This window comes from Terrapene carolina, unplaced genomic scaffold, assembly GCF_002925995.2.
Source record: "Terrapene carolina triunguis isolate 2854851 unplaced genomic scaffold, T_m_triunguis-2.0 Scaffold67, whole genome shotgun sequence".
Taxonomy (NCBI): domain Eukaryota; kingdom Metazoa; phylum Chordata; order Testudines; family Emydidae; genus Terrapene; species Terrapene triunguis.
Genome location: NW_020664418.1, coordinates 33,044,527 through 33,057,249, shown reverse-complemented (window position 1 = coordinate 33,057,249; position 12,723 = coordinate 33,044,527). Strand labels below are relative to the sequence as shown.

The window sequence follows — 12,723 nt, the reverse complement described above, 5'->3', positions numbered from 1 at the left end:
GGGGGGGGGGGGGGGGGGGGGGGGGGGGGGGGGGGGGGGGGGGGCTGCGCACTCCGGTGGATCAAAGCAAGTTTGATATAACGCAGTTTCACCTATAACACGGTAAGATTTTTTGGCTCTTGAGGACAGTGTTATATCGGGGTAGAGGTGTATGTGGAAGTTTTAAAATTACTGTCTGTGTGATGGGAACTCTGTCTAAAATGTTATTTAAAGAAGAGATGCAATTATAATGGAGACCTGGCATTTGGCTAGGGGGGGTCTCACTGCTTTTAACAAAGGGTAATATACTGAGTGAGAATAGACTTGGTACTTATGGGTGAGGTTATTAATGTCATAATGTTAATGTTAAGGGGATGAACAATTCAACAAAATGGAAAGGGGTATTCTGCTCACTGAAAAAGGATTTTCCTAGTATAATCTATTTACAAAAAACACACTTGAAGAAAAATGATAAACATCTGAATACTTCTTGGACACAGCTACCATATATCTCTCTAATAGAAGAGAGGTGGCAATACTATTTGCTAAACATTTCCCTTTTACTCTTTTAGCATGATACAGAGGGCAGAATATATTTTAGTTAAGGGGTCTTTGAAAGGTAAACTTCTCACCTTAGATAATGTATATGTTCCCAATCAAGGGCAAACACTTAGCTATTTTAGACACAAATATTATGAAAAGGGCAGTAAAGCCAAAAGGCTTTTAGCCAGAAAGTTTAAAAAAGGAACAGGATAAATCAGCCATTCTTCTGATTAGAAATACAAAGGAAGATTTAATAACTAGCATCAAATAGATTTCTGAAACATTTGCTAACTTTTTTCATACTTTGTGCATTTCAGAACCCCAATCCTGAACTTATAAGTAGATATTTGAGAAATGTGAATCTACTTTAGCTCTCAGAGGACAATGTGGGAGCTCTTGATAGGCAAATTGCTACAAAGGAAGTTGAAGTTGTAATTAAGAATTCAAAATCCAGTAAAACTCCAGGTTCCAATGGGTTTTCTGAGGAGTATTACAGAGCTCCAAAGCAAAGGTTGGTCCCTGTTTTAACGGAATTGTTTAATACTATATTGCAGAGGAACAAGATTTCAGATTCATGGAAAGAGGCAAAAATTGTGGTCGTTCCTAAAGAAGGAAAAGATCTTACCAATTGTGCATCATACACAATTTCTTTAATTAATGTGGATGCTAAAATTTATGCCAAGGTGCTAGCAAACAGACTGAATGTCATCTTGCCCAAATTTGTTCATCCTGAACAATCTGGGTTCATTGCTGGCAGGCATCTATCAGATAATATCAGAACTCCAAATATGATCTATGTTGTTAATTGTTGCAAGTCTTACTGTGCGCTGGTTTCTTTGAACACTGTGAGAGAGCCTTTCACAGACTGCACTGGTAGTACCTCAGATAGATTTAGTAAGCTTTGGTTTTGGAAATCAGTTTTATAGTAACATAGGCCTATATACTCTTCCCCGAGTGTCTGCTTTAGTTAATGGTCATAAATCTCCTCCTTTTAATTTGTCTAGGGGTACAAGACAAGGTTGACCATTATCCCTCCTGTTGTTTGCTTTGACAATGGAGCCCTTTGCAATAAATGCAAATGGAGAAACAGCCCTTTGGTAAAAGGCATCAAAATGCTATCCAGATTAGAACACAAAATAGCTCTGCATGCTGATTGATGTATTTTGTTATGTTTGTAGGATCCAGAAGCCTCATAAAAAACTATAGACCACTTAATTTTGGAATTTGGGCAGGTATCAGGCTTCAAAATAAACTACTGTAAATCTGAAATCTTAGGAATTACTATTACCAAAGGGGTCAAAACAAACTGTTGTCAGCTACATAAATTTAAATGGCTAAAGGAATCTTTAAAATATTTAGGAATAGATATTGTGGAGAAGCATAAAAACCTTTTTAAAGCAAATTACCCTCCAGTGTAGAATAAAAGTCTTGGAGGAGGTGGACTAATTTACCCTAATTTCATTTATCATCGTCATCAATTAGGTAAAAAATAGACCATCTGATAAAGACTGGAGCCCAAATATAGCTATTTATAGTAATTGTTGGGTTAAAAAGAAATGTAGATCACTAAAAATAAAAAAAGAATCACCCATTCACCCAGACCGCCTTAGCAGCTTTGGACAATTTTTTAAAATTCTTGTCACCCAGGCCCCAATCCTTAGCTACTTTAATTAATAATCAGGAATTTATCCCTAGGAAATATCAAAATGATTATTCATTTTGGGTAAGAGCTGGGATTATTCAATTTGGATATTTGTTCCTTCGTCCTGACTTTGAAATCATACCAAAGAGATATGTAGTAATGTAAATAATGTAAAGATCCTGTATTTTCAATTTTTGCAAGTCCAATATTTTATTTTGAAATCTTGATCCAAGGTGGTTCTATTTAGATCTTTTGAAATGGAGATTATATATATATATAAAGTTCTGAGATATATACAATTTTGTTTGAAAAAGATGTTAAGAAAACAACCCAAATGAAAAGATGGGAGAGGGAATTTGGACAAAGAAATTGAGCTGGATGAGTGGGTCTCTATATGGGAAAGGGGAGATATATTTTTTTCAATTTGTATAGCTCAAAGAAAATGTTGATAAATTACTGTTTAGATGGCATTTGACTCCGGTTAAGATTGATCATATATTTTTCTACTAGGGAGGCATTCTGTTAGAGGGGTTGCAGGGAAAGGAGAATGTACTTTTACATGTGGTGGTTCTGCCCAGGAATTAGAGGGTTTGGGCTGGAAATTATGAAAGAGATTCATTTTATGACAGAATGCCACCTTTGTAGAGATCCCCAGACCTACTTATTTAGTGCTCCAGTAAAGGATCTACCTTTTAAACAGATCAACACACGTATTTCTTTTTTCTAGTAACCAGCTAGTCTTTGTATTGCATATTATTGGGAAAATGTGATGACGATTCCTATGGAACTGCAGTATAGTAAAGTATGGACTGTCCTTTTAAAGGAAAAGCTTTCACACTAAGTATGATGTACACAAGAGAAGCACCAAAAAGAGGATAGGTATTTTGAAATTTGGTCACCCTTTTAGCGTACTCAGAGAAGAAGGGCTCTCAAGCCAGCAAGCCAGAATCTTTAGTCAGGTTCTTTGAATATTAACCTGATCCTGAGGAAGTAATAAAGTATGATGTAGTATGATAATGTTAATGACGTAATAAAAAGTTTCAAAAAAGAGCCCTGAACTTCCAGGTGATCAAAATCTGATCCCAGGTTTGGGTTCATATTTGAATTCTACAAATGACTCCTATCTTTATTGTGAACTGCATCAAAATACCAGATCCAAACACATCCCCAGTTTAACGTATTTGATTAATTTTTTAGTCTCTTGGTTCTCTGTCTCAGGTGTTATTTAAGTAGCTTGTAGCCCTCCACTGAGGGAGACTGCTGTAAACAGGAGGCTGTAGAAGAAGGGTTTCCATTAAAGCAATAATTCTCACACTCATCTTTGGAGCATTGGTGGCCTGCAGAACTCTTGCTTGTGATTGATTGAGAATTATGCAATGAACAAACTGGGATAGGAGGTGATCCACCAAGTTATCCAGAGAATGAAAATTTTGGAGAATCCTTCTTGTAGACCCTCCTCGGTCTTTCTTTTCCTCGTCTTTCTTTCTTTGACAGTTAACTCCTTTATTCACTTCTGTTCTACATGAAGTTTTCCAATTGCATGACCAGTACCCATAGATATGCTGAGCCAGGATTTTTAAAAACTAGCTGTGGTAACAAGGATTTATCTTCATGATGCTGTAGTTTTTAACCATTGTATTGTATTTTTTGTACCGTGATCTCAGTCTGACTTATCTGTAACTTGTTCTGATTTTATGGGCAGGCAGAGATCCAGGCATCCTGAGCTCTCCTGAGGCTGCTTTGTGCCCCAACACTAGTGCAGAGTGGCCCTAAATATGTTCACAGAAGGATCATCTCAGGGCAGGTAGAGCTGGCATAATGGTTCCTAAACCGTTCTTCCATTCTGCCAGTATGGGAGTTGGGCTGGAGAAGGAGCCATGTTTGAAGTGTCCCTCCCTATGCCTGTCTGATGTTTTAGGGTAGCTGCTAGCTGGTGCAAGTTAGAGCAGCCTTCTAGTTGTTATGTCTCGGAACCAGCCTAATGCATAGTCAGCCCAGGATTGGGAGTCCACACAGGTAGCATAAAGGAATCTTTATGCCTCATTTTCATGCATTGCACTTTATGCTCCTTGGTTGTAGCTAAGGACCGCGGCCATAACTGTCTAAATCTCCCAATATGTTTTCTTTCTGAATCATTTGGATGGTACTGTGATATTCCAGTAATCTTTTCTTCGACAGTTGGGTAATACACTGAATTGTCAAGTATTTCTCAACTGCAAATCCACCAGTATGTAGTTCCAAACAATGCTTTTTGTAATTAAGCTCTTCTTCAAGTTTACTTTACTTTGCTTATATTATCTTGTTGGGCAATCATTCTTTGGAACATAATAAAATAAATCTAAACTACTGTTCTTGTAAGGGAAAACTAAACAATATTTAACATGCCATTGTTGCCTTATGGTCATACTTATGTAATTTCAATAAGTAAACTGAGAGAACACGAATGCACCCAGATCAAAAGAACCATGGAAAGCATGTTGTCCTGAGTGAGTGTTGTGACAGTATCTTGTATTCAGAATGCTCTGAGTATGCAGAAAACTAAATAAAACATAAATACTGAAAGACCTCATATTGAAGGAAGCATCTTAGCCAAGTGTGTAACTTTACTCATGTGAAGAGTCTCACACAGGTCAACAGGACTATTCATAAAGATAAGCATATCTGTAGGAATTAGCAGGATCTTGGCCTCAATTTGTGCAGTGCTCACGACATTGGGATCCTGATCCTGAATGGGACCTCCTAGGAGCTACTGTAATAAAACTATGAATAAGAGTGAGAGAGGAAAGCCTTCTAAAATAGGTGAAACGTGCTGCCGATTATATTTGCCTTGATACTTCTGTGTCCAGCCGCCTAAGAGGTTAGATCTGAATTAGATAGACAGCGCTTTCCCTTGCTTACTCTGCGTGTATAGGAATGGGTAATATATATAAACTACTGTAGACTTTGTTTAATTTTTCCCCTTGAACATATACATCTCAAGTCTGCTCCTGCTCCCACTGAAGGCAATGGCAAAACTCCCAAAGGATTTCAGTAGACACTCTGGTATTTAACTAACTGGTGGATAGTTGGATATCCAGGTTCAGCTAGAATGAAGCCATGTATAAACCACCCCTGCATTTGTTGTTGCCCTTCCCCTAACCTCTGTTTGTCTTTCTGTCCTCTGACACTGAACTTCTCAGGACAGGGGTTATCCTTTCTTGGATGTCTGAAAAGCAGGTAGCACCATGAGGGTGCTGCCACAAACAAATAGCAAAGAATAAATACTAATGGAGCTAAACCAAAAATGACATTTCGGCATTTTACACATGAGGAAAAACTGACGGAGTCCCCATATTTACCTCTTTAGCTATTCTGCTACACATGTGTGATTCTTGACAACTCTTTCCAGGGCACAAGAAGCTATGGCAACAATTTCTTTCCAAGAAAAGTAATAAATAACATGCCAATCCATTGACTGCAATAGGGTTAGGATTTTACCCAATGTTTTTAAACATCCACCTGTCTATTACTACTACATCTTTACTGCAACTGAAAGAATGTTAACAAGCTTCCCTCCCCCCCTCCCCCCATGCTATTTGTTTGCTTGTTGCAGTTCAGTATAGGTAATGAAATTGCTCTGTGTACTTTTGTTTGAAGTCATTTTCACTTTCTGATTGCCATGCACTAGCTCACGGGTCTTGAGTTTGGGTTCACAAACCTTAGAAAAGAATCTTTAAATAACCAGTCTGTTTTTTTTCAATGGATTTTAAAGGAAATTATGAAAAATACTCCTTATTTCCAGTCAGCTCTGAAAAAAAAGTATGTGTGTGCTTTTACAAAACCCAAATGTTGGTCCTAAACTAAGTTGACAGGGTCACTTTAAAATATGTGATGACATAAGGATATGGTTTAAAATGCTGCTAATTACATCCAGACTGAGTGGGGCTGTGGAAAATTTCAATTTTCTGGAGAAGGGTTTGATTTGGATGGCCCAAATGCTAGTTGCAAAGGACTGTAACCCCTTTAAGCAGCTGAGAGAAGAGTTTACATTGGAAAGGAAAGACTTTTATATGTGTTTAGAATGAAGCCATGATCTAAATAACAGGTTCTGTATGGAATAAAATAATAGAGCCTAATAGTGATGTCTTTAGCAGAGAATGAATGGAAGAATAGAAGAAAATATCTTCTAAAAAGCAAATGTCCAAGCTTAACAGTAAGTGCATTGCAGATCAAATACAGATGGGGGAGAGAGCTTAGAGGAGGTTTTAACAACGAAGGATTGGCAAGGGTGATTTTTCAGTGATTTACAGTTATCTGTCCTCTCCATCCTGATGGAAGAATTTTCTGTACACCAAATACACCACAATAATAAGCTAAATACTCCCTTCACCCCTATCCCTACCCTGCAGAAGGGAATGTAGTGTGATAGCTAATCACACAGAGATATTCTCGTCCATGGTCTTGTGAGTTTGTAAACATGCTTTGGGCCAAGATGTACGGGTATACAAAGACATTTCTATTGTGAAGACATATTCTACTCCTCATCACCATAGACTTGAAAGGAAAGATTACAGCTTTCTTAATAGCACCTAAGAAATATGTAACTATTACGTGTGTAACTAATGTCCACAGTGTGCATCCTGTTTAATTACTGTAAAGGAGATTCTTAGCCAGGTGATTTTCTGCCTACAAGTGGAGCTGTACTTAGAAAGTTAGGTTCCTATAGAGAACCTTTGTGCAGGACAAGTAGCAAGTGAAAAATGAACCTGGTTACACCACAAGTCCTAACTTAATACTGTGTGTATTTTATGAAACTACTGGGGAGTATTATGTAGCAGCCACAGTATGTATCTGAGCAAGGGCTGTATAGTGTATTATGAACAAGTTATCTTCTTCTGCCCCATTCTTGGTACTGGATATATTTTAACAATCCAAAGAAAGTTAAAACTAACGAGGGATTTTAGGGATACTATTAAATAGCTACATGAGCTGGGTATGTCTGTAGTTCTGCAGAGCAGAGCAGATTAGATTGTGGCAGTTGCATTTGCATTCATAAATCTCCAAAAGAAACTACCACTTCCAGGAAGACTTGGAGGATGTCTGGTACAGGCTGTCTTCTTCTGATGCTGTGAAAGATGGCTGATTTACTGAACCAAAAGCACTCCTTATAGGATTTCTGTTTTTTATCTCCCCAAAATTATTTTGTCATCTGTTATAGTCAACGCTCTATGTATGTTGCTGCGCTGATCTGAGTTTCCATATATGATGATATGTGCAGCACAGTATAACATGTCAATGCAAGAGCACGCATGATGTGGCATAACACATTAGAATATACATTTTATCACAAAATGGTCATTTTTAGATTACTGTATTTCATATTACAGTTGGATACATTGGTATATATTATGTTACCCAGTGGCTTTAGGGCCTTGGTATGGGCTATTAGTTGTAGGTTCAGCACCTTGGAAGAATATTTCCATGGTATTTTTAGGAGGGAGTTTGCCCACCCTAACCTATGATTTCCCTACTGAAGCAATTGTTATGTCCTGTTAAATAGATTATAGGTGGACCTATGTTTCTTCCCTAATTCTTTAGTCTGTGATATGGTTGTTTGTCTCAGTGCATAAAGCTCTTATATAAATTCTATTACCCCATTCTGTTACATGACCAGTCATGGCTAATGGTCAGAGTAGGAAGCAGGCCTAGCGGTTAGGGCAGGAGTTGGTAGCCAGGAATTGAAGCCCAGGGTCAGAACCAGAGTCAGAGACCAGATGTCAGAACCAGAGTCAGAGACCAGATGTCAGAGCCAAGAGTCACAGCTTAAGTCAGAGGTCAGGAATCAGAACCCAGGGTCAGAACCAGGTTACCTGGAGTGGGACAAGGCAGGAGTGGGGTGGAACAGGGAAGAAACAGAACTAGAACAAGTCCTAGGAACAAGCAGGCACAGGAGCTATCCCATCCATGTAGGGTTGCCAGGCATCCGTTTTCAACCGGAACGCCCATCGAAAAGAGACCCTGCTGACCAGGCCGTTAAAAGTCCAGTTGCGATGCAGGCATGTTACTGCTTCCGGGAACCACCTGAGATGAGCGCCGCCCGGACCCTGCACCCCAACCCTCTGCCCCAGCCCCCTCCCGCACCCAAACTCCCTCCCGGAGCCCACCCCTCCTCCACCCCCCAACCCCCTGCCCCAGCCCAGAGCCCCCTCCTGCACCCCAAACCCCTCATCCCCAGCCCCACCCCAGAGCCCGCACCCCCCGCCCTCACCCTCACCCTCCTGCACCCTTGCCCCAGCCCAGTGAAAATGAGTGAGTGAGCGAGGGTGGGGGAAAGCAAGCAATGGAAGGGGGATGGAGTGAGCGGGGGTGGGGCCTCAGAGAAGGGGTGGGGCAGGGGCGTGGTCTCATGGAAGGGGCGGTGTTCAGTTTTCTGCAAATAGGAAGTTCCTATATCCATGAGCAAGTGCTTTGAGCAGCTGCTGGGCTTAAGAACCAGTCTGCTGACTTTTTCAGTCAATCAGGTGGTGTAGCTAATCAGGTAGCCTACTACAGGCAAGCTGTATTCGTTAGGTTGCCCAGAGACTGGCTTTGCTGCAGGCCCTGATTCCTGACACATTCAATCTCTCCTCACTAAAGCCTGGGATGTCTGCATAAATTCTTCCAATTTCTGCCTACACACTTTTCCAGTACTAAGAGCTGCACATGCACGCAATGAAATTTTCATATACCAAGAATCTTTGTTCAAATGTATTTCATATATAAATATTCTTTCTCAATAGTGGACTCCACCACCTATGTGTGGCAGGGGGAGTGCTGGAAAAGTATTCTTGCAGATGCACGTGAGCCATTTTGTGTGTGTACTAGTGAACACCAGTTTGAGATGAAACTGAAAAATAACCCCAAAATCTAAAATCAAGTAATCTGATTTCAGAGTTTGATAGAAAGCACTTTATTCTAATGCTAAATGATTGTTCCTTTGAGAAATATAGTATGCCACCATTTTAGTATAATACCACATTTCCATAAGCTCATTCTCTGACTCACTGTCTCTACATATATTTCATCTTTCATAGAGGGCTCTCTGAGGCACAGTGCCTCCTGGAATGGGGCAACTTACGCTCAAATTTGTGCCTAAGGGCACCATCTAACCTCACTGGGCGAACTCCCTTGAGTCAGGCGAGCAGGATGGAGTCCCAGATGATTATCTTCTGTGCCATATTGATTTCCTATGTCATACTAATTTAAACCATGCCTGTGTTGGATTTTTGGTTTAGCTGTAGTGATTCTCTCCTCTCTGTACACTTACAAACACTTTCATTGTGTTCTTTATTTATATCATACCGTAATGACTTTTTTGTGTGATTCAAATATAGAAGCTATTCACTGCTGTTTTCTTTTGTTTGGGATTTTTTTATAGTCATTCCCTGCTTGTGTACAGCTTTGCATTAATATCACACCTTTTAAGCAAAATATTGGCTCAGCACTGAATAGATTTGTTTAGAATGTTCTTACTAGAAATATCCTGCCGCATGTGTCAGCTCTGTCTGGGTAACCTCACAGAGTGCAGTCTGCCACTGAACCGACAGTGTACATTTAGGCAAACACATGTTTAAGTTTGTGCATCTACATTAGTTGTTAATGTACAGCTTGCATATTACCCGTTAAATTGTGGGGTCACAAAGTTTCAGTGACTTGCACCCTATTAACCCCATGTGACCCAACGGGCGTGTATGATCTGCTTTGATGTGAATGATGCGTAAGGAAGAGTTCTAGGCTGCAGAAACACAACGGATGTAAGATGAGGGAGCAATGGGGAAAGGATTTTACTCTAGTCAACTAGCTTAGGGCCGGAGCTTGGTCCCACTGATGTCACTGGGAATTTTGTCATTGTGTTCAGTGGGACCAAGGTTTGGCTCATAGTGCTCAGGCCTGCAAGGTGCTGGGCTTCCTGTGAAGTGATCCGTGCACTCAGCTCCCACTGGAGCTTGGTGTTCAGGACCTTACAGGATTGAGCCATAAGAATTAAATTCACCCTTGTGCATAGGACCAGCACCAGCTCCCTGCACCACTGAAATCCTGTCTTGAGGCTTTAAGTGGGACTTAAGTGATACATATTCCTTGTGTTGCTCCCCCACCCCACTGCCACATGGTGGGAATTTAACGTGAAAAGGCCCAATCTAGCTCCATTGAAGTCAATGGAAAAACTCCCATTGACTTAGTGGCAACAGGATTGGGCACTATATAGATGATAGTTTAGTGCCTGATTCTGAAAACAGGTATTTATTGAGCACTGTACCTACTACTGTGAATGCTGGCTGGATCAGACCCTTAACAATCTGCAGTGATAGCCCTTAGACTGTTTCACAATATGTCCTTGCCTCTTCGTCAACAAGCACAGTTCTCTCACATACGAAGCCAGGAAAAACAAAGCTTCCTCTCCCAATGCGGCTGTCTTGTTTTTGGTTTTTCCACCTCATGTGTGAGTGGATTTGAGGTTGTCACTTCATTGGTTGTGGTCAATTCCACACCTTTTTCAGAGTAAACAGCACGAAAACTTGTGTAAGCAGTATCCCAGCCAAGGCTTTTATAAACCAAACTTTAATTTGTTATCCTTTTGGCATCCATGAATGTGTTTGTGTGACCCTGTGGGCTGGCTGTGGAAAGATGCACTATAAAAAAGTTAACAGCAGAATGTTTCATCTGGTAGCATTCTGTGTCAGTTACAAAAAACACAGACCCAGCCTTGTCACCCTTCCTCATGCAAGTACTCCCCCTGAGGTCTCTCCCTGGGCCTATTTGTGTGAATAAAGTCTACTCACGGGAGTAAAGGGTTACAGGATTGGGTCCTTAGGCTGGGATTTCTAAGGTGCCTAAGAGAGTTGGGCACTCCAGTCCTATTGACTTCCATTGGGAGTTAGCTGCTGAAATACCCTTGTGCCTTTGAAACTCTCCCCCTTATTCCACAAACAACAATCCAACAAATATGAATTGGGAAAAATAACAATTTTCCTTTATTTTTACTTAGGAATTCGCTACAAGGATCTAGTTGTGGGTATCCCCAAAGAAACATACAAAAATGAGAAGCGAGTGGCACTCTCTCCTGCTGGTGTCCAGGCCTTAGTTAAACAAGGCTTTAATGTGCAAGTGGAACATGGAGCTGGTGAAGAAGCAAAGTTTTCTGATGAGCAATACAAAGCGTCTGGAGCAGAAATCAATGACTTGAAAACTGTATTTGGCTCAGATATTGTTTTAAAGGCAAGTTTAGCATCTGACATGAATCATATATATTTATTCCAATGACAGTATGCAAAAGTCAGAAGAGAGAGACTCTTGATTTTAAGAAAATCAGAATTTCATCATGAAATCAAATCAATAGAACAACTTATCTATGGCATTAAATCGTCTGATAAACATAACCTTATATGTGTCCAGTAATATAGTTGGTACGATATTTGTATCAGCTTTTGCAGCAATAACTGCTTCACACCTATTAGGCATGTATTGTATTTCTGTTTTTTGATGGGAGAGTTAAGTTTCTGATATTGCTCGATATATACCCCAGTTCACATCAGTTGTGGTATGATTGTTGGCGTTCTGTTCCATCCCAGATAATGTAAATCACTTACTTGCTCAATGGGATGAAGGGTATTTGACATAAATGCATTTAACCCATTTTTGTCTACTACCATTGATCTAAAGCCCTGGTTCTTCATCAGGATCTGCTACCTCTAGACCAGTGTTTCTCAGCCTTTTTTATACCAGGGACCACCTTGCTGCCTTCCTAAACTGTGTCAGGGAGATCTCAGGGACCAGCATCGGTCCATGGACTGGTTGTTGAGAAACACTGCTCTAGAAAATAGGACTCCACAAGGGCACAGGGATCTGCATTAGGGACATGGGGGCCTAAGACAAAAGATTCAATGTGTTTTATTAATACTAAATTCAGTTTCCAAAAGCTTAATTTAAATCATCAGACTGAACTTCTTTTAATTAAAAGGTAAAATGTGTGGTATGTTTTGTGTCTGTCTAAGGTCAGAGCCCCAGGTTTTAATGAAGTTCTGGGAGTGCACGAGGCTTCTTTGCTCAAGGAGAAAGCAACACTTGTCAGCTTTATCTACCCTGCTCAGAACCCAGATCTCCTAGGCAAACTTGCTCAGCGCAAAACCACGGTCTTGGCAATGGACCAAGTTCCTCGAGTCACTATTGCTCAAGGATATGATGCTTTAAGCTCGATGGCCAACATTGCAGGGTGAGGATATGGAATACGAATTTTATTGCATGAATGTCATTTTTGTAATTGAAGGCATCCGGTGTAGCATGTGTCTATTTATTCCTGTGAGCACCATTCTACACATGTGATTTTACATAACCATGTTCTCTATTGCATGCAGAGGGAAGATAGAGTAGTGCTGGCTACTCCATTGCCTGCTTCTCTGCTGGGCTATGGGAACTCCAGAAGAACAGGATAGGGGCTTGGCTAGCTCTCTTATGGCTCCGCTCTCCTCCACAGACACCCAGGGCAGTCCAGAAGAGGAGAAAAGGAGGAGCAGCTGGCAACCAGTTACAGTTCTCTGATTCTC

At 40.5% G+C, this 12,723-nt stretch overlaps 1 protein-coding gene across 1 annotated transcript in view; it reads left to right on the top strand.

Annotated features, from left to right (window-relative positions):
• Positions 1 to 12,723, top strand: part of LOC112102551 (NAD(P) transhydrogenase, mitochondrial-like) — a 73,661-nt gene that overhangs the window by 15,297 nt on the left and 45,641 nt on the right. The window contains exons 3-4 of the mRNA XM_024193910.2: positions 11,169 to 11,398; positions 12,175 to 12,392. Coding sequence (XP_024049678.1) covers positions 11,169 to 11,398; positions 12,175 to 12,392 — 448 coding nt within the window. The remainder of the gene's footprint in view (positions 1 to 11,168; positions 11,399 to 12,174; positions 12,393 to 12,723) is intronic.